At 61.2% G+C, this 24,665-nt stretch overlaps 11 protein-coding genes across 11 annotated transcripts; 4 read left to right on the top strand and 7 right to left on the bottom strand.

The window, feature by feature from the left end:
- Positions 1-3,000: 3,000 nt before the first annotated feature.
- MICPUN_81242 (histone H2A) lies at positions 3,001-3,366 on the bottom strand (the record flags this gene model as incomplete). Its single annotated transcript, XM_002501356.1, has 1 exon — positions 3,001-3,366. One exon carries the CDS (start codon positions 3,364-3,366, stop codon positions 3,001-3,003), a length of 366 nt encoding a protein of 121 aa, XP_002501402.1.
- Positions 3,367-3,714: 348 nt separating this feature from the next.
- MICPUN_81107 (histone H2B) lies at positions 3,715-4,065 on the top strand (the record flags this gene model as incomplete). The annotated part of the gene is made up of 1 exon (XM_002501735.1): positions 3,715-4,065. The coding sequence occupies one exon, from the start codon at positions 3,715-3,717 to the stop codon at positions 4,063-4,065; it is 351 nt and encodes a 116-aa protein (XP_002501781.1).
- Positions 4,066-4,453: 388 nt separating this feature from the next.
- On the bottom strand, positions 4,454-6,874 carry MICPUN_100068 (predicted protein; the record flags this gene model as incomplete). The annotated part of the gene is made up of 1 exon (XM_002501355.1): positions 4,454-6,874. The coding sequence occupies one exon, from the start codon at positions 6,872-6,874 to the stop codon at positions 4,454-4,456; it is 2,421 nt and encodes an 806-aa protein (XP_002501401.1).
- A 155-nt stretch (positions 6,875-7,029) lies between these two features.
- MICPUN_113365 (Ulp1 protease family protein) lies at positions 7,030-7,779 on the top strand (the record flags this gene model as incomplete). The annotated part of the gene is made up of 1 exon (XM_002501734.1): positions 7,030-7,779. One exon carries the CDS (start codon positions 7,030-7,032, stop codon positions 7,777-7,779), a length of 750 nt encoding a protein of 249 aa, XP_002501780.1.
- A 58-nt stretch (positions 7,780-7,837) lies between these two features.
- On the bottom strand, positions 7,838-9,307 carry MICPUN_57888 (histone acetyltransferase; the record flags this gene model as incomplete). The annotated part of the gene is made up of 1 exon (XM_002501354.1): positions 7,838-9,307. One exon carries the CDS (start codon positions 9,305-9,307, stop codon positions 7,838-7,840), a length of 1,470 nt encoding a protein of 489 aa, XP_002501400.1.
- A 184-nt stretch (positions 9,308-9,491) lies between these two features.
- Positions 9,492-13,734, top strand: MICPUN_100066 (set domain protein; the record flags this gene model as incomplete). Its single annotated transcript, XM_002501733.1, has 2 exons — positions 9,492-9,927; positions 10,064-13,734. 2 exons carry the CDS (start codon positions 9,492-9,494, stop codon positions 13,732-13,734), a joined length of 4,107 nt encoding a protein of 1,368 aa, XP_002501779.1.
- A 72-nt stretch (positions 13,735-13,806) lies between these two features.
- MICPUN_57886 (hypothetical protein) lies at positions 13,807-15,126 on the bottom strand (the record flags this gene model as incomplete). Its single annotated transcript, XM_002501353.1, has 1 exon — positions 13,807-15,126. The coding sequence occupies one exon, from the start codon at positions 15,124-15,126 to the stop codon at positions 13,807-13,809; it is 1,320 nt and encodes a 439-aa protein (XP_002501399.1).
- Positions 15,127-15,503: 377 nt separating this feature from the next.
- Positions 15,504-17,222, bottom strand: MICPUN_100065 (hypothetical protein; the record flags this gene model as incomplete). Its single annotated transcript, XM_002501352.1, has 1 exon — positions 15,504-17,222. One exon carries the CDS (start codon positions 17,220-17,222, stop codon positions 15,507-15,509), a length of 1,716 nt encoding a protein of 571 aa, XP_002501398.1. The 3' UTR covers positions 15,504-15,506.
- A 25-nt stretch (positions 17,223-17,247) lies between these two features.
- MICPUN_113350 (ribosomal protein L31) lies at positions 17,248-17,487 on the bottom strand (the record flags this gene model as incomplete). Its single annotated transcript, XM_002501351.1, has 1 exon — positions 17,248-17,487. A coding segment is annotated over one exon (240 nt), but the record flags the coding sequence as incomplete, so codon positions are not given.
- A 654-nt stretch (positions 17,488-18,141) lies between these two features.
- Positions 18,142-20,487, top strand: MICPUN_57884 (predicted protein; the record flags this gene model as incomplete). Its single annotated transcript, XM_002501732.1, has 1 exon — positions 18,142-20,487. One exon carries the CDS (start codon positions 18,142-18,144, stop codon positions 20,485-20,487), a length of 2,346 nt encoding a protein of 781 aa, XP_002501778.1.
- Positions 20,488-20,569: 82 nt separating this feature from the next.
- MICPUN_65181 (predicted protein) lies at positions 20,570-23,911 on the bottom strand (the record flags this gene model as incomplete). The annotated part of the gene is made up of 2 exons (XM_002501350.1): positions 20,570-21,661; positions 21,917-23,911. Coding segments are annotated over 2 exons (3,087 nt in total), but the record flags the coding sequence as incomplete, so codon positions are not given.
- Positions 23,912-24,665: the final 754 nt, after the last annotated feature.

Raw genomic sequence — 24,665 nt, 5'->3', positions numbered from 1 at the left:
TGGAGGCCGTGCAGGCCGAAATGATCGCCGCGGCTGAGGCAGCGGCCAACTCACGCGTCGCAGCGCTCGAGGAGGAGCTCGGGGAGGCTAAGGCGCAGATCGAGGAGCTGAACACAGAGAAGATGTACATCGAGCGAGATATGGAGCGACTCCAGACAGATGCCGAGGAGGCGATGAAGCACCAAAAGGCGCAGCTGGAGGGTATCCGAGCGCAGATGACCTCCGATCGCGAGAAGGCCAAGGAGAAGGTGGCAGCCGCCAACGCGCGCGCCTCCGACGCAGAGTCTGCCCGCGCGAAGGCTATGGCGGAGGCCGCCGCGATGGTGGAGGCAAACAAGCTCGCTGAGGCGCGTAACGCGCAGCTCAGGGCTGAGATCAGCGCGGCTGCGGACGCGGCGATGGCGGGCCGGTCCGCAGCCGCAAACGAGGCTCGCTCGAAGGCTCAGGCTGAGGTGGAAGCCGCGAGGGCCGCGTCCGAGTCTCAAGCTGAGGCGGCGTTTGAGGCTCGCACGTCAGCCGCCGTCGCCGCGGTCAGGGCCGAGATGGAGTCCGCCAACGCCGAGCTGAGGGCGAAGGTTGACGACCTCGAGGATATGCTCGCGACGGCGATCGCGGACAAGGAAAAGGCCGAGGCCGCGGCGGCGGAGGATGCAAAGGCTGCGGGCGAGGCCCGCGAGGCTAAGGCTGAGGTTGCCAAGCTCACCAAGGAGCTCAAGTCCACGGCGGCGGCGCCAAAGCAGATGATGCGCGAGGCGGAGAGCATGAGGAAAGATCTCGAGAAGGCTCGCGACAAGGCTCAGCAGTTCGAAGGCAAGTTTCGTGTAGCACTGCAGGAGAAGGCTGCAGCCGTCGTCGAGAAGGGAACCCTCGAGAAGGAGCTCAAGCGTCTGAGGGCGTCCCAAGAGGCTGCGAGCAAGAACGGCGAGAAGAAGGGCAAGATTGAGAAGGCCAAGGTTGAGCGCCTGGAGAGCCAGCTCGGGGAAAGCAAGGCGGCCCTCCTCGCCTCGCAGAACGAGCTCAAGAAGCTCGCCTCTCACGTCGAAAAAGCAACGGCGGACCGCGACGCCGCCATCGCCGACCGCGTCAAGGCTGAAAACAGGCTCGAGCCACTCACGAAGGAGCTCGAGCAGGCCCGGAGGGAGATGGCTGAGGCTCGCGCCGAGGCTCGCCGGGTCGCCGAGGAGGCTTCCGCTTCGGACGAGGCCGCCGCCGAGGCTCGCGCCAAGCTCTCCGAGGTGGATGCTCTGCGATCCGAGCTTGATGCCGCACGGAAGGAGGCGGCGGAGGCTGCAGCGCACGCGAAGGCTCGCGAGGAGGAGACCGGGATTGAGCTCCGCGCGGCGCAGCGCAAGCTCTCCGAGGCGTCCAACCTGGCGGCAACCGCGGCCATCGAGCTTCGCACCACCGTATGCGACCGAGATTCCGCAAACGCCGAGCTCGCACAGCTGAAAACCGAGTTCTGCGAGGCTGAGCGCGGCGCAGAAGAACTCAAGCGACGGGAGGCGGACGCCAGAGATCAGCTCGCGCGACTCTGCGACGAGCTGGAGCTCGAGAGGAGCCGCGCTCTCTCGCTCGAAACCCGGTTGGCCGTCACCGGCGAACGGGGGTCCGCGGACGTCGACAGGCACATGCGTGAGGCCGACGAGGCCAGACGCGATGCGGCTAAGGCCAGAGCCGAGCTCGCGGCGATGGAAAAGACCGTGCAAGAGATGGAGCCCATCCTCGAGGAGGCGGTGGCGAGGGCGGAGGATGAGGCGATGGAGCGCGGCAAGCTTGAGCGTCGACTGGCTGCCATGAACAACAGCGCCTTCAACGGCGCGAGTTCGGGCAACGGCGCCGCCGCCGCCGCTGCCGCCGCCGAACTCACGACTCTAAACGCGCAGCTGGAGCGCAGGGCGGTGCGGGCTGAGGACCGCATGCACGAGGTTGAGCGCCAGATGGCCAAGCTTCGCGCCGAGGCTATGGTGGGCGCGCCCATCACTCCTTCCACCACCTTTGGCTCGGGAAGCAGGGCTACGCCCGGTTCCGGCGGCGGCGCGTCGCAGGGGCACGGGCCCGACGTCGAGGAGGTAAAGCAGCTCAAGCTCGAGCTCAAGGAGCGCAAGCGCCAGATGCACAAACTGCAGGAGGTGTACGGGCGTCTGAAGGCCAAATTTGTCGCCGCGGGTGGCTCCGCCACGGCGTTTGACGCACAGCGCGACGTGACCGGCCTGCAGTACGAGCTGCAGTTCACCGAGACGAAGCGCGCGGCGGAGAGAAAGCGCGCCGAACAGCTCGCTCTGGATCTCGGAAAGGCGAGGAAGGAGCTCGAGTCGCTACGGGGGGACGGAACTGGTCTGGGAGGGGTTGGGAACAACGCAAACGTCGCCGCCGCGAAAACCGCCGGCTTTTCGAAGCTCTCCATGGGTGGGTTGGCAACTGTCGACGAGAACGCCGCACCCGCATGAGGAGAAGGGGGAGGGCCTAGATTTCTGATTTAATTTTGATATCCATATAGCTCGCTGGATCGATCCATGTGCATCACCATAATAGTAGATGTTTGTTTGTAAGCACGACCCTGCGAGCCCATCGTGCTTGCCACGGGAAGAGGAGCTGTCAATTCAGAGGTTTGAATTTTCGGTTTGGCAGGTCGCATGTGTCGGCCTCACGAAACAGGCAGGTGGTCCGCATTAGGTAGAATGTGCACGTGCGAGCGGGAGAATTCGAGCGGCTCTCCCCGATGGAATTCCACGCGGAATCAAGGGCACTGTTGCATGAGCATGGAACCAAGAGGGGGTAGCTTCGGAGGGTCGCGTTGGTTATTTTTTGAATTTCCGTTTTGAAATTTCTTGGGGGGAACTTCTTCGGCGGGGCGCACGAGGACGATGAGTGTACGAATAGTTGCGTTTGTTCTTTGCGAGTGTGGTGGTGATTAATTTATCACCATTGGTTTGTTTGCAGTTGTTTGCTTTTTGGGCGACTCCCCGTTCGGGGAGCGCCTTTAGGTCCGTGAAGAAGGATTTACTTCTTGCCCTTGTTGGGGAGGAGCACGGAGTGGATGTTGGGGAGGACACCACCGGAGGCGATGGTGACGGTGCCGAGGAGCTTGGAAAGCTCCTCATCGTTGCGGATCGCCAGCTGGATGTGGCGGGGCACGATGCGGGTCTTCTTGTTGTCGCGGGAGGCGTTGCCGGCGAGCTCGAGAACCTCAGCGGCGAGGTACTCGAGGACGGCAGCGAGGTACACGGGGGCACCGGCACCGACGCGGGTGGCGTACTTGCCAGCCTTGAGGTAGCGCGCGATGCGGCCGACGGGGAACTGAAGGCCCGCCTTGGCGGAGCGGGACACGGCCTTCTTGCCGGTCTTACCCTTACCACGTCCAGACATGATGTATAAGTTGTGTTAGTGTTTGTGTGTTGTGATGCCTCGGTCTGCGACCCCGGGCTTTTATACGCGCAAATTCGAAAATCGGCCGCGCAGCCTCGCTCTGATTGGCCGGGCCAATTCGGGAATGCACGAAAATTTCCAAATCCGATCGAAATTTTGCACTCCAAGAGGAATTTCGTCGGTTGCGCCTCCTAAACTCTGCCAATCTCAGAAATTCCTCCCGCATGAGTGCATTCCCGAAAAAACCCCGGCCAATCAGAGCGCTTCAGAGCGGCCGATTTTCGAAATTTTCGGTATAAAACCCAGGGGTCACAGACCGGGCCGTCACAACCAAACACAACTACAAAGATGGCCAAGCCCACCTCCAAGAAGCCCGCCAAGAAGACCGTCGCCAAGGGCGGCTCCAAGGCCAAGAAGTCCAAGACCGAGACCTACAAGATCTACATCTACAAGGTTCTCAAGCAGGTCCACCCCGACACCGGCATCTCCTCCAAGGCCATGTCCATCATGAACTCCTTCATCAACGACATCTTCGAGAAGATCGCCACCGAGGCTTCCAAGCTCGCCCGCTACAACAAGAAGCCCACCGTCACCTCCAGGGAGATCCAGACCGCTGTGCGCCTCATCCTCCCCGGTGAGCTCGCCAAGCACGCCGTCTCCGAGGGCACCAAGGCCGTGACCAAGTTCACCTCCAACTAAATGCCCCGGCTAAGTTGGACCGAACCTCTCGGCTCTCAAAAACCAAAACCCGTCGACGCCTCCAAGGCGCGACGCAAACAAACTCATGGTGTTTAAAAAATTAACACCACCACGCTCCAAAGCGAACAACTCATCTTTAAACATCGTCTCGCACTCGTCCGCGCAAGAGACTCGCACCTTCGACCCCCCCAAGCCCCCGCGACGAATTCAAAATCTCGGCTGTCCTTTCGAACTTTCAAATTTTTTCGAAGCATCGATTCCGTGACTTGAGCATGTGCGCGTCACATGCCGCACCAGATCATCCTCCCGTCACGCGACCTCTCTGCTCTCATGACACCACTAATCGTCTAGCTAGCTAAATTTCCATCACGGACGCGTCGCCGCCCCTTCACGCCTCTCGCATGAACCGCCGAGCCTGGCTCTCCACGGTGTGAAGAAACCCGACAAAGCCGCTCGCGCCCCCCTCGAGGCCGTCCACGTCCAGCTCCTCGATGAGAAGGTCGTGGAACGCGGACGGATCCTCCGCACCGCCGCGTATGTACACCACCCGGGGCGTCACCTCCCGCTCCTCTCGCAGCGCGTTCACCGCCGCGCGCACCGCGCTGCCCTGCGGCGGCGGGTACGGCAGCGACGCTCGCTCGCTCCCGGGCTGCGCGGGCGCGTAGAAGACCACGACGACGTCGAAGGCGTCCACGAGGAACACGGCGCCGTTGGACGTGGTCACCGCCGTGCGCGTCAGGGAGTGTCGCGGGAACGCCTGGGTGTCCACGTCGGCGTAGCTGCTCAGTCGCGGGTAGAGCAGGCGCGAGAGCGACGGCGGGTCGAGTCGCCTGGCGAGGGCTCTCGCGCGGGTTCGTTCGTCGGGCTGGACGCCGCGGGGTCGGAGCATCGTCGAGCGAAGGAGCGCGAAGACCATCCGAGGCATCTGCTGCAGCGGGACGCACGACGTGAACGCGCCGTCCACCGCGGCCGCGTCCTTGGGATCGAACCTCGCGACGCCGGTCTCGTGGTTGAACCTGCTGGTGAGGATGACGAGCCAGTCGGAGAGGAGCAGCCTCGCCTCGGCAAGGCCTTTCTCCTCCGCGGTGGCCAGGATCTTGTGCGCGAGCAGGCTGACGACGCACTCCGCGTCGACAGTGGCGAACACGTCCTTGGGGGACGACGCCACCCTCGCCTGCGCGGTGCACACCCTCCTTCGACGCTGCCTCAGGTACCTCGCCGCCTGCGTCGCGGGATCCGGCGGCAGCGGCGTCAGCGCGGTGTACTCAAACGCGAGCTGCGCGGTTGGCGGGCAGTCCCCGCGCCTGCCGAACCCGGCCGCGGACTTGTGACGAAAGTCGAACGCGAAGCAATCGCCCGGCCCGCACCTCACGACGTGGTACAGGCCGGGGTACACGTCGTCGGGGACCGCGGCGCCGTACGCCGCGGCAACCTCAAACTCGGCGCTGGTCCTCAGCCGCAGCGTGCAGTGGTGCGCCTGGGACTCCGCGCGGAGCAGGCGAAAGACGTCGCGAGGGAGCGGCGCGTCGCTCGCACCGCCCTTACCGACCGTGTCGTAGTGGTAGAGCGCGCCGCCGCTCTGCTCCGTCAGCGGCGCGACCGACGCGAGATCCGCGAACGCGGCGGCGCCGTCCCCGCCGCCGAGCGAGAAGACGTCCACGACAACGGCGGCGAGGGCGGCTCTCGCGCCCGCGTCCGCGTAGAAGTCGACCCGCGGTTGACCGAGGGCGTCCGCCGCTTTGGCAGCCTCCTCGTGGTCCGGGGAGTCGAGATCGGCGGCGCACTCGCGGTATATCTCGTCGTCCAGAGCCCCGTCGCCGAGGTTGGGTAAGCCCGCAAGGAACGAGAGGACGCGGCACGAGGGGTGCCGGAGATCGCCCCCGCCCACCCCGTCGCCGGCTCCCCGTCCCTCGCCCCTCGTCTCCACCGCGTCCGCGCCCAGCCACGCGAGTGTCGCCTCCAGCGCGGGTCCGAACGCCCTCCTACCGACCGGCCCGTCGCCCCCGTCGATCGTCCCGTCGTCAACCCCCGGATGCGAAAACCCCGCAGATCCGAATCGCGACTTCGCCGGCGCGATGGTCTCGACCGCCGCCGCGAGCTCCTCCTTGAACGCACCCACCGGCGCCAGCAGCCTTCTGAGCGGAAGCGCTTCCTCCAGCGGCATGGCGAGCCCCCCGTCTTTGCCGAGCCCCACCCGCCGCACGGAAGGCGCCGCGGCTTGAACGTCGTACAGGCCGATCCGATCGGCGAAGGTGACGATGCCGAAGAGGGCGTCGGGGCCCACCGCCTCAATGGCCGCGAGAACCGCGCTCCGCACGAGCTCGAGGGTCTCCTCGGGTGCGGTGGTATCGATGAGCGCGACGTACACGGGCGCAGTCCCCAGCGGTTCGCGCGGGTTTACCGTCAGCACCTCCCTCGCCACCTCGATCTCGTACTCGGGGAGCGCGATCTCGGGTAGCTCGTTCCTGCGCGCGTTCCTCTTGTACCGCGGCTTGCCGCCATCGCCCACGGGATCGGAGCTCCAGTAGGAGAAGTTTCCGCACAGGATGCACACCCAACCGTCGCGCTCCAGCCCGCAGAACCCGTTGACGTACCCGAAGCAGTCGCCGCATCGCGCCACCTCGTCCGCGGGATCTAGAAGTGCCGACGCGTCCACTGGGAAGTGCGGCAGCGGCTTGAAGGGCTGCACGGTGACGCCGAAGGGCAGGCCAGTCCTGTCCTTCTGCGCGGCGTTCTCGGGAACTCTGCGAGATGTGAGCCTGAGGCAGAGGTCCCGGCCGACATCCTCGGAGCCCCCCGCGCTCGACATGTTGTGGCTCACTAACTTGACTTTACTGGGTGTTATCTGGCGATATCAAACCCCCCCGCACCGATGCGTGCATGAGGTTCAGTGAGGGGGAGGGGACACCAAGCAACGAGGATTACGTCGAGGCGGCCTACGGGCTGACAATCGTGAACCTCGGCATGGAGGACAAGGTGCTGGACTACCACGATACCTTGCTCCGAGTACGTGACGTCTGCCTTCTCACCGGTCCAAACTGGCTCAACGACGCCATCTTGGGGTTCTACTTCTCATTCCTCCAGAAGGACAAGTACGCCAGCTTACGACGCTCGGTTAGCTTCGTGGACGCATCGGTTAGCTTCCTGGTGGCAAACGTGGCAGAAGGAGATGTCGCGGAGATCTTGGAGCCCCTCGGGTTGCAAAGCAGGCAGATCGTACTATTCTCCGTGTCCAACAACGAGGACGTGGAGGTGCCGGAGGGAGGGAGTCACTGGAGCCTGCTTGTGTTCAGGAAGGGCGAGCGAGGCGGGATGGACACATTCGAGCACTACGACTCGGCGGGGGCCGTGAACGAGCGAGCGGCGTCGGGTCTCGTCGCGGCGGTCGCGCCCTACCTTTGCAACTCCAGGCGGCACAAGTTTACGAGCTCGCCAGCGGCTACGCCCCGACAGGATAATGGTCACGACTGTGGATTGTACGTGCTGGCCGTGGCGGACGCGGTGTGCAGCGCCCACGAGCTCAGTCAGTCCGGGAACGTTGACGAAGAGTCGACATTGACGCGTAAACTCGGAAAGATAACCCCGGGGTTCATCGCTGACTTTCGGCTCGAGCTCCTTGACCTGGTCGAGGAGCTCTCGTCTGGAATGGACACAGGGACTGCGACGACGCTGGACACCGCATCGTCGCTCGAACATTGCGAATACATAGCGTAGACATAGAAGTTTTGTTCGATAAAATAGCGTTAGATGCAGTATTTGCTCCAGTCTCCACTCAGAACCGGTCAAGCGACCGTTCGCCCCTGCCAGCTTTCCAGGAAATTCCCGCTGCCACCTTCGACTCAAAGTACGCCTCGAGCCGCGTGGCGTTCTTGTAGAACACAGTGTCCGGCGCGTTGTACAGCCTGCAGTTGTTGAACATCAGTCTGAAGTCCGCAGCGAACATCTCGAGGGTCTGGTAGTACTCCCCGCTCTCCACCCGCTCCTTGATTGTCTCCAGGCAGATGGGATCCTTGACCACGTCGTAGTAGTCCGGCACCTCCTCCGCAGGCACCGGCGATATGAAGGGCCACGAGTCTATGTGGTTCTGCACCAGATTCACTAGCGCCACCATGAACCTGTGAAGATTATCGGTCGTGGGCGTGCCGTCGCCGCAGCCCGGGTGGACGAGCCGGTACCTGGGCGGGCCCGGCGGCTCCCAGCCAGCTTCCTTTATACCCTTGATGACCTCTGGGGGCACAGGTTTGCGCACGCCGCCCGGTCCCGCGGGTCCCTTGAACTGCGCCAGACCGGGGTACACCACGTGCGAGTTGGACATTTCCCTCACCTTTTCGTCCACCGCCGCGCGCTGCTGCCGGATCATCACCGGGAACTCTGTGTACGAAACCTGCGCAGAGAGGGCGCACTCCATGATGGTGCCGCCGTCGTACTCCTTGATGTAGCCGACCCATTTCTCGCGCTCCATCATGACGTCCTTGGTGAAGCCCTGCTTCTGAAAGTATCCCACCGCGTTGTTGTCCGCGAACGTGATGAGGTGCGTCATGTTCTCCTTGTCGCACACGTACTCCTTCAGGTGGTTCATCAGCCGGGTGCCGTAGCCCTTCACCTGCTCGTTGGCGCTCACTGCGCAGAACGCAATCTCTCCCATGTTCTGCCTCCAGAACGGCCTGTACGTGATGCCGCCAATTACGGTGTTATTCTTCAAACAGATCATGGAGTGGTGCCTTGGGTCCATCACCAGGCGCACGATGTACTCCTTTGGCATGTTAGGGAGCTGCTTGCTGAAGATGTTCTTTAGGTTGACGAGCCAGATCATGTTCTGCTCCTCGCCGTCGTTCTTGATGACCATGTACACGAGTTCACCGTCCTCCTCCTGCTTGCGCAAATGTATCTCCCGCATGGCGTACTGGCCGAGGTGGTCCACCTTTCCCTCCACCCCCGCCCCTCCCGCGCCGCCCGCGCCGCTCGTGGACGTGCCATTCGCCCCTCCGTTCGCGGCGCCGGCGCTGTCGTCGTCCTCTCGCTTCACGCGCTTCGCATCGGGCTCCTCGCCGTTGTTCCCACCTCCCAGGAAGTTTCGAATGAGATCCATGCCGCCGCCTTTCGCAGTCCGCGCCCCCACGGCAGCGCGATCTGCGGTGCTTTCTGTCCCTTTGGGGGGGCCAAGGGTGGGTTTTTCTTCAGGGCAAAGCCAATTGAACCCTCCCGCCAGTGTGTTTGCTTGTGCTCTCGCCTTGTGTCTCATAGGCAGTGGTCGATTTCAACGTCAAATCAAAGAATTCAAAAATTCCGGAGTTCGATGCATCGAAAAGTGAGATCGACGCTTCTACGGGCGTGACATAGCGTGACGCGCGAGGCGTTGGACGCGCGCTGGTGGGCGTGCACTGCACGAGGGCGACCCGCACGAGATATCGCGTGCGGTTGCGACCATGTCGCCGGCTGATGCGGCGACCGGGGGTGCGGTTTCCGGGGAGGTGGAGAAGTTGACGGCAAAAACTCGCGAGCTGCAGTCAGCGCTGCTGTCTGATCTGGGCGGGAACCGCTTCGAGTGCTTCCGCGCTCCGACCACGCTGACGGACGCCTACACGGAAGCTCAGGCGTTCCAGGCGGCTCTGGCGGACGATCCCGATGGTAAGAAGAAGCGCAGGATGATGGAGGAGGAGGCTGAGAGGACGAAGAAGTGGGCGATGCCCCCGGGGGAGTCCCTCATAGACGAGAACCACGCGCCTTTCCTCGCGTACAACGAGGAGTACTTTCGCCACATCACCGCCGAAGACGTAGCTGCGTTCGTGCCGGAGGGGCCGACTAAGCTTGAGGACGACCCTGACTTTCGCATACCCGCGCTGGGGAGGTACTACGTGCTTGGTGAGTCCGCTGCGTCGCCCCAGTCTCGCTCTCCCTTTCGATCGCTTTTTCCCACCGGTTCAGTTCGCATCTTCCCAGCTCCACGTTCGAGGTCCCGAGCCTCTCTGACCCCATCGCCTCCGTCTCTGTCGCGCAGAATGGGAAGACGAAGACGCTCAGGAAGCCGAACGTCGTCGGCTCTACGAGGAAGAGCTGCGCAGGAACCCTCCCCCGCCGCCTCCGCCGGAGCCCAAGCCGAAGAAGAAGAGCCACAAGAAAAAAGCGACACGGCCGGATGACAAGCTGCAGGTGCAGGTGGTGTCGCCCATGGAGAACCCCGACGAAAAGGCAGAGTGCTGCCACGTGTGCTGGGACGGGGAATCGTACGAAGATAACCCCATTCTTTTCTGCGAGACGTGCGACGTTGCGGTGCACAAGGGGTGCTACGGCATCGTGCGGATACCCACCGGCGACTGGAACTGCAAGGCTTGCGTCTTCAAGAAGAAGAATCCGTCCAAGCGGGCGCCGCAGTGCTGCCTGTGCCCGACGCCCGGTGGGGCGCTGAAACCCACGGGAAACGGCAAATGGTGCCATCTCTTCTGTTCGCAGTGGATGCCTGAGACGTTCATAGACGACATCAAGACGATGGAGCCAGTGATGGGCATCGGCGACATCGACAAGGAACGGAACGCGCTCACGTGCTCGGTTTGCAAGAAGCGCGGCTGCGGACCTTGCATCCAGTGCGTTTTCGGTCACTGCGCCGTCGCGTACCATCCCATATGCGCGTTTAACGCCGGCGATCACACGATGCAGATTAAGACGAGGATCGGGGAGGAGGGTTGCCAGTATTTGAGCTACTGCGTGAAGCACTCGAAGGTTATCGGGGCAAGCGCCTCTGGAAAGAAGCGCGAGGAGGACTCTGTTGAGGAAGATGGGGACGATGGGGAAACGTCGGAGAGGGAGACCGAAATAACCGACAGCGACGTCGATATTTCCGAGTCCGTGTCCATGTCGAAGAAACGAGGGCGTGGGAGGCCGACGAAGGCTGAGTTGGAGGCGCGCAAGCGAGCCTCCGTTGGGACGCCGGCGGCAACTGGCCGGTCCACCCGAGGCAAGCCGAGCCCCCCCCTGGAATTCAGCAGGACGTTCACGAAAGTGACCGAACGTGACCAGGCCCTCGAGGATGCAGATCATGACGAGGAGGGTGCAGAGAAAGAAAACGCAAACGCGGCGGGGATTGCATCGATCGACGCGATGGAGAGGGCGAAGGAGAGGGAACGAGAGAGGGAGAAGCAGCTTCACGAAGTTGCGGACGCGGAGATAAAGTCGCTGCTGATGAACGACGTGACTCTATCGAAGCGAACCATCGCGGAAGTGGCTAAAAGCGCGGGCGTGGTAGGAGGTACTCGTGTGCTCGAGGCTTGGATTGCATCCGATGCGAAGGAGTCCGCCACAGAGCATCAGCCGGTCGTGCAGGCGATTCGGGCATGGCTCAGGAAAGAGTCGCTCCAGGCAATGTCGCCCAAGAAACCCATCGCGGACGGCGGCGAAGATGGGCAATCAAACGGTGCGGTGCTCATGGACGTCGAAGAGGGTGCAGGGGCGGTTGGTCTCGGTCGATCGGCCCTGATGGGTGTGACGAAGGAGGGTGAGGAGGGTGTCAAGGCTGAGGATGACCCGGCGATGGCGTTGGTTGGGCACCCGGATGGTCCAGAGCATGATCCCCCAGTCGACATCCAACACCTCTCTGAGCACACGATTCAGGTGCTGGCGATGCCACCTCCCGGGATGCCGGAGGAACCCGAGTCCGCCAGGCAGGATGACGACACCTCCAAAACCGAGAAGAAACCCGGTCCCGGTCGCCCGCCGAAATGCCCCGTCTGTGTTGTACACAAGAAGGGCATCTGCGGCACCGTGTCTGCGCCTCTCAAGTGTCACCGCCGAAATAAGCAGGCCGCCGCTCAGGTCACCCCCGACTCTCCCAGCGCGACTTGGGAAGAAGGCGAGGAGCCGGATTCGATGGAGGAGGAGCTCGCCAAGCTGGATCGCGCCACCGACCTCCTCGGCCTCGCGCCGGATGACGAGGTGGTTGGCGAGCTGCTTCAGGCCCAGGCTGCGCTCGCGCGAACTCTCTGGATCACGCGGACGCTCGCCGCCAAAGCCCTGACGAATGCGAAAGCCGCAGCTGCAGACGAGGCTGCGGATCGCCAGGAAAAGATAGAATGGGTGGAAGAGACGGAGAAGTACGAGGAGCGATGGCGCGGTGGGAGGTGGAGGGAGGAGTACCTTCGGAAGCGGGGCTTGCCCTCGGCGGATTTGCAAGGTGCCTTTGGGGCCATGAGCGGCACGATCAGCCCGGGCGGAACTACGCAACTATCTCCCGGCGGGACGCGTCACCAGCTGGCGGAGCTGGTCGATCCGCTCGTCGAGACGGGCGCGATGGAGGATGCCCTCTGTGCGGTGTGCGGCGGAGGCGATTCGGAGGAACCCAACGAGATCATCTTTTGCGAGCGGTGCGAGGTTGCCGTTCACCAGGACTGCTACGGAGTCGACGAGGTCCCGGAGGACGACTGGCTGTGCTGGCCGTGTCACGTGGCTGAGGAGAACGAGAAGGCGAGGGGCATGCCGCCCAGTCGCCCGCCCCGCTGGCTCCGAGAGGCTGGCGACGGCTCCCTGTACGATCCGAGGCCGGCGTGTGTGCTGTGCCCGGTGAAGCGCGGCGCGCTGCGGGCGGTCATCGAGCCCGCGCCTCCGCCAAAGCACTCGGCTCCGCGATCTACCGCCGCTACCGTATCAGCCGCTGCGGCACCGGCGACTCCGTCGAAGGATGGCGGCTACGGGGACTCCACGCTCGTCGACGGACCGGCTGCGGCGGGTGGGGACGCGGAACCGACGAGGCAAACCGCGGTGAACATCGAGGCCCGCACGGAATCGGGGGCTGCCGACGAGGAAAACTGCAACAAGATTCTTCCAAACTCTCCCGCGGCGGTACGTCGAGCGGCGTTGGTGGGCTACGACGTTCACCCCGGAAAGGATCCGCACACCGTCTGCCCCCCGGTTGGTGCCCCGGTCAAGAAGGAAAGCGACGAGGGCGCGGTGCGGTGGGCGCACGTGGTTTGCGCGCAGTGTGTGCCAGGGATCGACTTCGCGTCCGCTCCCGAACCTGGTGTAGCGTCTGCCGTGGTACGGGGTCTGGATAGGGTGCCTCGATCAGCCTTTGAGGCTGATTGCATCGTCTGTCGCAGGTCCGAAGGTGCCGTCGTGCAGTGCACCGCCCCCGGATGCACCCTCAACTTCCACCCGCTGTGCGCGCGACGCAATGGCTGGCTCCTATCCGAGGCGGAGTTCCAGAACAGCAAGCGCCACGCGTTCTGCGGTCGTCACTCCATGGCCGAGCGGCGCCGTCTTGAGGCTGGTGGGGATCCACGCGCGGTGGGCGGAGGCGGTCGGGGCCGCGGGCGCCCGCCCCTCTCCGGTCGTGGCGGTCGCGGCGGTCGCGGGCCCAAGGCTGGAGGTTCCAAGCGCAGACCACCTCCCACGCGCGATGAGATGGAGCTGCTCAAGCGTTCTCGTTACGGACTCGAAAAGCTCAGAATCTTGTGCGAGAGGGTGCTCCGCCGCGAGAAGCTCAAGCGTTCGGAGCTCGAGCTCCAAACAGAGCTCTGGTCTATGCAAATGGCTGGCCTGGACGACGGCGGAGGCGCGACAACGGAGATAAGTCCACCGCCCTCTCCCAGCCGCTTGCGAGCGTGGATGACCCCCAGGATGGCAGATTCGTTGAACGCGACACTACCCTTGGGGTATGCGTATCAACCGGAGTCGCCTTGAAGGCGTTAGATCGTGAGGCGACTGAAGTCCCCTGGATTATTGGAAATAAAAAAACTAACTTTGTCCAATGGTTCACGTGCCGGGCATCTTCAGCTCGTCCCAACTCAACCAAGGCCTGGCCTCCCGTCCCTTACCGATCGATTTCGCCTCCTCGTCGAGCTCGTCGACGTGGACCTGGATGTGGTGAAGGTCCGGCTTGACCGCTCGGAAGGCAAAAAGGAGCCGCTCCGGCAGCTCGTCTGGATGATCCCCTTGCAGCGTCACACCGATGTCAAGCACGAGGTGCTTGAAGAAGCTGTGACAATTTCTCAGACCGTTCGTCGCGAACTGCCCGAAGTTGTGGGCGTTCACTGCGATCTCGAAGTACCCTTTGCCCTCATGCTTGGTGAAGTAACCCGTCTTGTTCACCATGAATGGCTTCCCGTTACCCTGCCCGATGGCCACGCGCACCACCATCGGGAGCTCCTGCTGCCCATCCGCCACCATGCACACCATCTTCGTGCAGTGCCTCACAGGCGCGGGGTGCGGAGGCATGTCCATGCCGTTTTCATCGTGCGGCCCCGCCCTGAAATGGCGCGCCATCAGACCAACCTCCGGCGCCATCTTGTCAACATCCCCGCCGCAGCGCTCCAGCTCAGCGCGAGTCTCCTCCGTCATCCTCGCCACCACGACGATGTGCTGTCCGGGACCGTCCGGACCGCCCTTTTCCTTCTTGCCCCACAGCGGATTCGCCGGGGGATAGTCCGGCAACATGAGATTCGCGATGTACACCGTCGGACACCCGTGGATGATCTCACCGACGTCGCCGCCGAAGATCAGCTCGCCAAAGTCCAGCTTCTGCTTGTCGCTCCGAAACGCCAAGACGTGGACGACGTCGTACAGGGGCTTCTCGGACGGGAACTTCTTCCTATCTTTCTTGTACTGCTTGCCGCGCAGTCTGAACCCTTGGCCAAGCGGGTTAGCGCTCCAACTCAACGTATCGCCGTCTCCGGGTTTCTCGAAGGGGATGTCCAAGCGGGGGATGAGGCACCGGCCGATGCCCTCTGCGGGTGCCTCCCTGACCTCCAGCTTGATCCCGTGCTCCTCAAGGATCGATCCAATCTCCTTCGAGCTCGGGGAGTTAGCCCACGTGGGGTCGAGAGAAGGCATCGTGTCCTCCGCATCGTGCCACTCGTCGTCGGTGTCCCCCATGGACAGCCTCGGTGCGCGTCCTGAGTGCGCGGCGCCGTTCGAGATTCGGGCGGGCCGCGCGTTCGAGGCTTTTCTCGACTTCAGCTCAGAGTCTCGGTTCACGACATGCCCGGCCGGCGCGTTGTCGGCGGCGAACTTTCCCGCAACCAAAGTCGGCCCGTCGTCGTCCTCAACGGTGGGCTGCTTGAAGCAGCAGGCCATGAGTCGAGACTCCAATCCACGCGTTCTGCTCAAGTTTTTTGATTTTGTCGTTGAGGTTTTCTCCTTGGAAAGCGAGATCAACACCGAACGTGGGACCTTGGACGAGGGTTTCGCGTCAGTGCGGAGAGCGGTTCGCTATAATTCAGCGTCGTGGCGTTCGCGATACCTCGCCCCCGGGACTCGCGCGATACGCGACCCTCAGAGTGCACTGAAAGGTCGGAAGTTCCGACGATGCCTCTATTCCTTTTCACGTATTTTCCATAATTTCTGACGACTGCGCAGTTGTTAGTCACGGATTGTACTCAAATAAATAAATTATAACCACAAACTAAAGGTGTACTTGTATGATTCGTCATGAAATCGACAGTTCAAGCACCTCATCATGCCGCAGGAGTCGCCATCTTTTCACGCAGGTACTCCACCTTCTCCTCGGCTGACTCCAGATACTCCCACTCAGCGACGGACACGGACACCACCGACATGCCGAGATGCCGCAACTGACGGTGCTTCAGTCGAGTCTGCCCGAGCGCGAGCTCGGGGTCGTTGCGTGCAAAGTGCGAGGGGCCGTCAACCTCGATGGCGATACCTCCGGATTGCTGTGGCACACCCACGGGGTTCGGCACGAGAAGATCAACCCTGTAGCCCCCGCAGACCGCTTCTTCCTCGTGCTTCTCGCCCATGTAGGAAAGGATCGACGCGACGTCGCGCTGGTACCAGGAGACCACGGGGGGGCGGCGCTGAGCCATCCACGCGCTCTCGGCGGCGGCTGTGAGCGAGTCGGGAGCGGGTCTCAGGGCCAAAGCCTCCGCGCCGCCCGCGGACTCAACCGCCACGATGGCCTGGTTGATCTGGTTGAGGTTCTTGCCCTTCCAGGACCCGTACTGGATGCGGTCACCGTCGAGAGAGGGGTCCACCGTCGCTCCCTCCGCCGCGGCTGCCTCGCCACGAGCGCAAATCTCACCCCAGAGCGCGGCGAACGCGCGGGAGCGCAGCGCGTCGCCTCCGATGACGGCGAGGGACCACGCGGTGTTGACGAGGGGATGAGCGGTGAAGGACGCGGCCATCTTCGCGGCGTTGGCGTCGGCCGCCTCCTTGCCGACATCTTCCTCGGCGCCGCCGGCGAACCACTGGTCGAGGCCCTCGAGGAAGCCGTCCGCGCCGTGACCGAGATGGGCGAAGGCGTACACGAGAGTGGAGATGTCGAAAGCCTTGAATCCCTTCAGGCCGGTGACAGCCGCGCGAATACCAATCTGCTGAAATAACTCCTCGGAGGCGTGACGGCACGACGCCAACGCCCACGCCAAGTCTGCGATACCGCGCTTGGATATGTCCTCGGTCACCTGCGCGGCGCGGGCGGCGAGGACCTCCATCTCTGCCGAGTTGGCCCTCTCCGTCGAGATAACCCCAACAGCCCACGCCGCGTTGGCGACGGAGACGGGGGAGAGAGCATCCGAACCGCGTCGCGCCGCAGCCACGCACATTCCCAGGAGGTGGGCAACGCGGGAGTCGCGGCGAATTCCAGAGAGTTCTTCGCGATCGACGCGAGCGCTCTTCGCCTTGTCTGCGATGATCTTAAGCATTCCTGCCGAGATGTCCGGGTTCACGCGACGAAGGCCCGCGTCTTCAAAAACCTGGAGCGCCTGCAGGGGCTCGCTGGTCTCCTTCGCGAGCCTCTCGACCGACTTCCACTCGTCCTGCGTCATCGTCCACTGGGAACCCCAGTCCTCCTCGGCGAGGTCACCGAAGTCCACGCGCCAGAGCCCGTCCCCGGCGGTGGCCGTCAACTCGTCCTTGTCGTCGGCAACCTTGCGGATGTCGTCGTAACCGCGAGCAGCCTCGACGTACCCGTACTCGTCCCCTTTCTCCCCCTTGCGCTTGCGACGCCACTGCGCGGGTGCCACGGGCTGAGCGCCGCGCTCCCTGCGAAATTGAGACGCGCGCTTGTTTGCCAGCTTGCGAGCCTTCTGCATCCAGTCGGACTCGTCGCCGCCGCCGCGATCGGGCGACCTTGTGCCCGTCCCGCCCTTCTCCCTGCGACTATCGCCGTACTGGCGACCCGAAGCGACGACGGGGAGCAGACGTGCGGAAAGCATCATCACAACTTATCGAGTGGTGTTCGGCTTACTTCTTCTTGCCGATGGTGGTGCCCGAGAGGAAGTCGAATCGCTTCTTGAACTTAGCGACCTGACCGGTAGCCGCGCTGACTACTTTCTTGCCCGACCACAAGCTGTGCGTGTCCTGATCGGCCTGAAGGAAGAGCTTGCTTCCTTTCTGCTGGACGGCGCTGAAAATGGGAAAGGTACCTCCCTTTGTGCCTACAACGGTGATACGATAGAGAAGAGGATGAAGTCCCTTCTTGGCCTGTGGAATGGGATGGTTGAGGAGCGTTGAGCACCACCACGGAAAACTCGAAGAATCGCCGAGGAAATTATGGACGGTGCGCGCGCCGAGTGACCCGTGTTGGGGTCGACGCTTGGACCACGAGCAGGTCCTTCGGTGGCTCGAGGCTTTCAGGAATACACTAGAAAAACAATCGCGAGCGCATGCCGTTGGCAGCTCGGCGCTGTCGCAGGCTGAAAGGGGTGCCCCACTCCCGCCGCCCAACCGGCGGCCGCCCACATTCGCCGCAGTGTGGGCACGGAGATAGGGTATGTTTGGAGCTCGCACTGACGGGAGAGAATCGAGCAAAGCGATGGGAACGGGAACGGTATGGAATGACTCACCATACGGTGCACGTGTTACTGCTCAACGCGGCGTGATGCGCTGCGCTGTGATGGTGAGCAAAGAGTGCCTGGCAGATGGAATGAGACTGCTGCGGAGGTTCCTCGAGAAAGGGTCACGGAGTCATCGTCATCGACATGCATGCTGGTGAAAAAATTGAAAAGAAAAAGTGGACCTCATCACGAATTCATATGTAAGTCAGTATCCTTGCCATCTTTAATTCTCCATTTGGGGTTCATATTTTTCCAGTATTTTTCCCGAGCTCATCTCGGAAAAAACCGTCTGTGAACTGCGATGCCCGACGCACAAAGAAGAGCGCGACTCATCTTACCTGCGTCGGTCGCGCCGGATGGAACACGTAAGGCGCTGATGCGTACGTACCACACGGGAGGCACGAGCGGTGGCACGACGGAGCCTCGGTCAAAGTCATGCTCGTTGAGACAACTCCCGCCTGACCTTGAAAGGAAGCTTCGAAGCTCAACTATCGTGACCTCTGTCGGGCAGCTGGTGGAGGAGCTAGTGTGCAACTCCATAGACGCCGGGGCGCATGATGTGTCGGTCGTCATCGATACGGGCTCTACATTATCGGTCACCGTGTCCGACGACGGTTGTGGCATGAGTGTCAAGGACGTAAAGTTGGTTGCAACGAACCGACATCACACTTCCAAAATACACTCCATTTCAGATCTCGGAGGAAGTTTGCGCACCCTCGGCTTCAGGGGCGAGGCACTGGCATCCATAGCAGAATTTTGCGTGCTACAAGTAACGACCAGAGCTGCAGGAAGCTTCGAGACGTTCAGCAAGATATGTTCAAAGGTGGGAGGTCTCACTTTGTTTGTTCGGACCAGTCACCACGTTCAGAATCTAACATCTCGTTCGCCTCAGGGACAAACGCTGTCATGTGGACCAGCGCGAAACCAACTCACTAAGGCTGGCACCATCGTTGCTTGTAAGGACTTGTTTTACACTCATCCGGTCAGGCGTGGAGTCATCAGACGGAATATCGCGAAACAGCTGGAGGACACTCGCGTCAGACTTTACCGCCTTGCCCTCATTCACCCTGAAGTTGGATTTTTGCTGAAAGATGTGGGAGCTAGACACGATGTGCTCCGCGCTTTGCCGGGTCGGTCTCTACTCTCCATATTATCAGATGCTTTTGGAAAGTTTATCGCATCCAAGCTAATTCCTCTGAGCAACATTATCGGTGAGTTTCGTTTGACTGGCTACGTGACTGCTGCAACCTCCGAAACCAGCCTTCCATCGTCGGAGCTGCAGTTTTTTTATGTGAACCGCCGCTTCGTTCGCCGCACACTTCTACACAATGCAGTCAGCAAAGCGTTCGCATTGGCATGCGCATCGCTAGACAGTACCACTCATGGATGCCCTGGATACGTTCTTTGCCTTGAATGTCCCCCAGACGCGTACGATATCACATTTGACCCAGAGAAGACATTGATAGAGTTTACAGACTGGAAAACCCCCCTTGACCTGTTGAAGAGCGCCTTGAAGCAGGTCTGGCCTCACGACGACGGCTCAAATATCACCACTCCCCTGCTGCGGACGTTACCAACGACCCCTCCGCCTAACATACCCACATATCGAACTTCTCATGAGCTTACCCCAGATGCTCTAGGGATGCATCCCCAAAGCCCACCATCTCCTCCTCATGACTTTGGACTTGGTGAATGCGTGTGTTGCCCACCCAGTCGTCGCAGACGTCAGACGTTCGCACTCCAATCTAGTGCATATGAAGATGCCTCTCCACCTATCTGCCAAATGGTTGAACCTTTCGAAGATGCGCCAGCTCTTTCTGCTCCTGTAGTGGAGGAAGGAGGGGGCAGTATCACGGACCTCTTAGCAGACTGGAAAAGAAGGCGTGCAGATCGAGACCTAAACGTCATGGAGACTGTGCCTGTGGCTGAAATATCCCGTAATTTGTTGGACGACGCGAAGGTTTTGACCCAATGGGGCAAAAAGTTTATCTTGGCCATGAGCGCTTCAGGTGACCTTCTCGCTATCGATCAGCACGCGGCGGATGAGCGCATCCTTTTGGAGCAACTGAGAGCATCCCTAATCAGATCGGTCGATCATAGGGGAAAGCTCCATACATATTCTCCAGCTTCTCCAATGCCAACCACAGTTCTTGGTCGTTCGCAACCGTGCTTACTGACCGCATCTGAGCTTGCAATACTACGGGCCAATTCCTCCCTAGTGTGGAGCTGGGGCTGGCGATGGGAGGACGTTGCCAATTGCGATGGTGATACCGATGAAGGAGTAAAACTAACGGGACTTCCAACGGTTGAGGGCACCATGCTTGGTGCGGATGCCTTGGCGGAGTACCTGCGGCAGGTTTCAGTCACCGGGCCGACATCGGCTCCGCCACCGGCACTTCACCGTCTGCTTGCTTCGAAGGCGTGTCGCAGCGCGATCATGTTTGGGGACAACTTGGGTCAGGATGAGTGCGTTGCCCTTCTCGGCTCGCTGACACGCACGGAACTTCCGCTCCACTGCGCTCACGGGAGACCAACATCGGTTATGCTAGCGCCAAATCTTACTTCTGGCAGCAGTGGCCCGAGGAAAGTTGCCACAACAAGGAAGCAAAGGCTTGTGCAGCGGGCGTGGGACACACTAAGCTCATGATGCACTGATACACGTAGATAACTCTAGAGCTAGAATGCGGGAGCCACTCCCTGCTAGAAACTATAGTCTAGGCATTTTATGCACCAGAAACGTACAGAGATGCGCTGAAGATAATGTCACGCTTGATTGCTGTCGAAGCTGATTCCATCTTCTCGTACAAAGCAGAATCTCCCATAATCCTTGCAGCATTACGCACGTCCCTGCACATTTCATCGAGTCGCACGATAGTCCGCACGATCGAACCCTCTTGAACATCTGTGATCTGACAGATGTCGCCAAACTTCGTACCCTTGGCCCATTCGTGAACGACTTCTGTTAGACCGAATCGAAGCGTCGCAGTGACAAACTCATCCGGTGCCACTGGAAGGCCTCTGCGCAGCTGTTCCTCACCTGCAGCAAATGCCAACTGTTTTGCATTTTCGCATGCCTCAAGGAGCGACCCATGAAGTTCAGGTGGACTCGAATTTTTCTCCTGAAACACCAAGGCTGCGAGGAGTGCCACTGCCTCCTCCGGTGAGATGTTTGTCAGAACACCCGCAAAAATAATCTCCGTGCCCACCAGTTCATCGCCGGTGGCAATCTCGCACGCAACTCGCCCCTTCAGCGTAACAGTGCGATCTTCATCAAGATATCCCATCGATTGGAGCACCTCAACGCGCGTCTCGAAGTCCGGCATCTGCTGCAAGTTCGCGTCGCTCAGACCGTGTTCAAGCTCCTCGACGCGCTTGGAAAGTGCACGGCGCGCGTCGAGCAACGCGTGCCATGCGCGCAAACGAGGCGCGACAGAGGAAGGAAGTGCAGGGACCGCGGCGACCAGCCTGGCGTGCGCATGGCATGCCTCTACCGCAGCGAGATCCTGAAGTTTGAGGTCCTTTACGGGATGAAGTGCGGCGGGGGTGCCGTTGCTGAGAACTCTTTCAATCTCGGAGAGGGCGCGCGCGACGGCAGCTGCGGCTGCAGGTGCTGGGGAACCGCTCGTACCCGGTGTGGTCAGGACTGCACTGGCGTCGATTGAAATTTTGGCTTCAGTGATAGCAAGCACACTGTCAGCACGCACAGCGGCGATGACATAATCCATGCCGCCAGATTGAAGCCGCCAAGGTAAACCAAGAGGCATCGGTCCATCAATCCTGTCCTCGGTGGCAGAAGAGCTAAAACCTCCGCTGCCGCCTTTCTTGCCAAAGCCTCCTTTCTTTCCAAAGCCTCCCCCAAACATATCGTCGTCATCGTCATCTCCTTTGCGCCTCATCAGTAGCATGGGTGCGGGTTCTGCCTGTTTTTCTGTTTCAGTTGCGGCGGGTGCCAAGTGCTCAGTGGCAGTCTGCTTGTCCTCTTCAGAAGGAGGAGGATGTCCCTCTGGGCAAGGCAGCAACACCACATAGGTCTTTGCAGCTGCTTCGTCCACCACTGAACTACCCTTGCTCGCCACGTTAGCGCTAACTATGCGAAGCAATGCTCCGTGCTTGTCGATACCTCCACGACCACCGAGGGCGCCGGAAGGTTTGACTTCTGCAGGTATCTCACCGTCTGCTCCTTTTTCTGCCGGCGGCAGGTCTCCCACTCCATCCTCTCCACCTCCAGCGATGAGGAGCAGTCGCCCGATGCTCATAGCCGACTGACCCCCGCGACTCGTCAGCACCGCAGCGCGTACCTCAGCTGCAGCCGCACGAACAGCCGCGCTTGCACTCTCGTGCGCGACAGCTGCGGCCCAACCGGTCGGGTCTGCAGCCTCCTCCGCCGCAGCCAACTCGTTGACCCGCTTCAGCGCTGCAACATCCAGCGCCAGGGCGCCACGCCTGTCCCCGACACTTCGCTGGGCATGGAACTCGGCAAACGATCTAGCCAGCATGTCTTCAACTCGTAAATCTTCCACGCGCATGAGGTTGAGAATCATTCCGTAAGTAAGTCGGAACTGACTCTCCAGTTTGGTTGCCTTGCCTGAGAGCAGTGTGCGGACAGTGGACTCCTGGGGGAAGTTATCCCATGCAGCAATGATGACTGTGCCGACTGAGTCTAACCCTCGTCGACCAGCACGACCAGCCATCTGGGTATATTCGCCTGGAAGCAATCCTCTGAAGTCTTGACCGTCGTGTTTACGAAGATCCTGGAAGCACACACAACGTGCGGGTGCGTTGACACCCATCGCAAATGTCTCAGTGGAGAAGAGTACCTTGAGCAATCCACGACAGAACAGCATCTCGACAATCTCCTTCATGATTGGGAGGAGACCTGCATGATGGACGCCAAGACCACGACGGAGTAGTTCGCGCACGCGTAACACTTGAGGAAGCTGACGGTCAGCGGGGGAGAGGCGCGAGAGACATCGCTCACAGAAGATGTGAATCTCATGTTTCTCTGCACCCGCCGTTAGATCCATCCCAGTTAGGGAATCGACCATTTGGTCGCATCGCTTCTTGCTGAAAGCAAACACCACCATAGGCAGCAGCTCACGTTTTTCCAGGCATCGAATAAGCTCGACCCAGACGGACTTATCGCGACCTCGTACGCCCATCGCGCCACCGGTGTTTGGAGCGCCACCGCTTCCGCGACCTGGATGCTTGTTACCCGAGTTGCCCGCACCACGACCGTACCCGCCGCGGCCTCCATCCCTACCACCGCCTCTTCCACTGCCTCGCCCAGCACCAGGGACACCGGGTCCACCACCGGATGACGTCGACGGTTTCTTGCTTTTGTTGAGGGCGTCTGTAGCAGCCTTGTACCCACCAGGCAGGAACTGTTCCCGTTCTCCAATCTTGTAAAAGTCCTCTTCCTTGTCGCCCCCAAAGTACAGCATGTGCTCCAAAGGCACAGGACGCCGCGTCGTGCCCGTAACAAAAACCTTCTTTCGCTTAGTACGACCAACCCAGTCCGCAAACTCCCATACATTCGGTACGGTGGCGGACAGAAGCACCAGACCAACATGAGCAGGAAGCATGATGATCACCTCCTCCCAGACAACACCTCTCTCAGCATCGTTGACGTAGTGCACCTCATCGAAGATTACCCATTCGACATCGCGGATGAGGTCCGCACCGCGATACAACATCGATCGCAGAATCTCGGTGGTCATTATGAGACAGGGCGCGTCCGCCTTAATGCTGACATCTCCCGTCAGGAGGCCGACATCAAACTGCTTGCCAAAATCCCGGAATTTTTGGTTGGAGATGGTCTTGATTGGTGACGTGTAGATGGCACGTGTACAGTGCTTTGTTGCGAGCGCGAAGGCGTACTCCGCCACAACTGTCTTACCTGCGGACGTGTGCGCGGCGACGAAAACGCATTCGTTGCGCTCAAGTCGGTATATCGCTTCCTTCTGGAAAGTGTCCAGCTCAAATGGAAACGCGTGTGCGGGCTCAGGAACCTCGCGGCGCAGTGCATCGTCCACATCGTGCAGGCGCTCCATCACCGCCCACTCGTCCTCCTTCTTCTTGCTCAAAGCTGCAAGCCTCTCACCTGTCGTCTGGCTTCTCGCACGTTGCGTGGGATCCACCGACCTGAGGAGTGCCTCAAGCTCAGCCTCCGGTCCCTCCGTTGCCGTGCCGGCATCGTTGTCAGCCTCAACCTCATCCTCTTCACCCGACTCGCTATCCACGTCAACATCGCTCGGTGTCTCGGCGTCGTCCGGGGTGATTCGCAGCGCCGACATCAACAGATCGTCGTAAGTCATCGGCGCCGCGCCAGAAGCCGATAGTGCCGCCGATGATCCCGTCTTTGTCATTGTACCTTCGCCGTCGCCCCGAGTCTGGTCCAGCGCCTCGTCCGTCCACGAAGACGGAGAGAAGCCGGGGGGGACCCCTGAGTACACACCCGACTCGTACTCTGTGAGCCACGCAACACTGGCGCGTCTTGCGGCCGCCTGCCTACCTGCGGCGGCCTCCGCGGCGGCGTCCTCCCAGCCAGCTCCGCCTGGTGTGAAAGGCACATTGTTGGCAAGACTGCCGCGCACAAAGTCAGCCGCGGCGCCAGGACGTCGCGCCAGCGAGGAGGACGATCCGGACGTGCCCGCAGCCTCAATGCTCACTTCTCTCCATCCGACATCGTCACGCGGCGTGCTCCTGTGGCTGTGGGCGCAAGAACTCGTTAATCCCCATTCGTCTTCGACGACGCTCGGGTCCAACAGGGGCAGCAGTGGGACCACTGTCGTTCGAGGTGCTGATGGTTCGTGTGCAAAATCGGCC

The sequence above is a fragment of the Micromonas commoda genome, chromosome 4, assembly GCF_000090985.2.
Source record: "Micromonas commoda chromosome 4, complete sequence".
In the NCBI taxonomy this organism is placed as follows: Eukaryota; Viridiplantae; Chlorophyta; class Mamiellophyceae; order Mamiellales; family Mamiellaceae; genus Micromonas; species Micromonas commoda.
The sequence above is the reverse complement of the archived record's forward strand: the minus strand, read 5'-3'. Positions and strand labels throughout refer to the sequence as shown.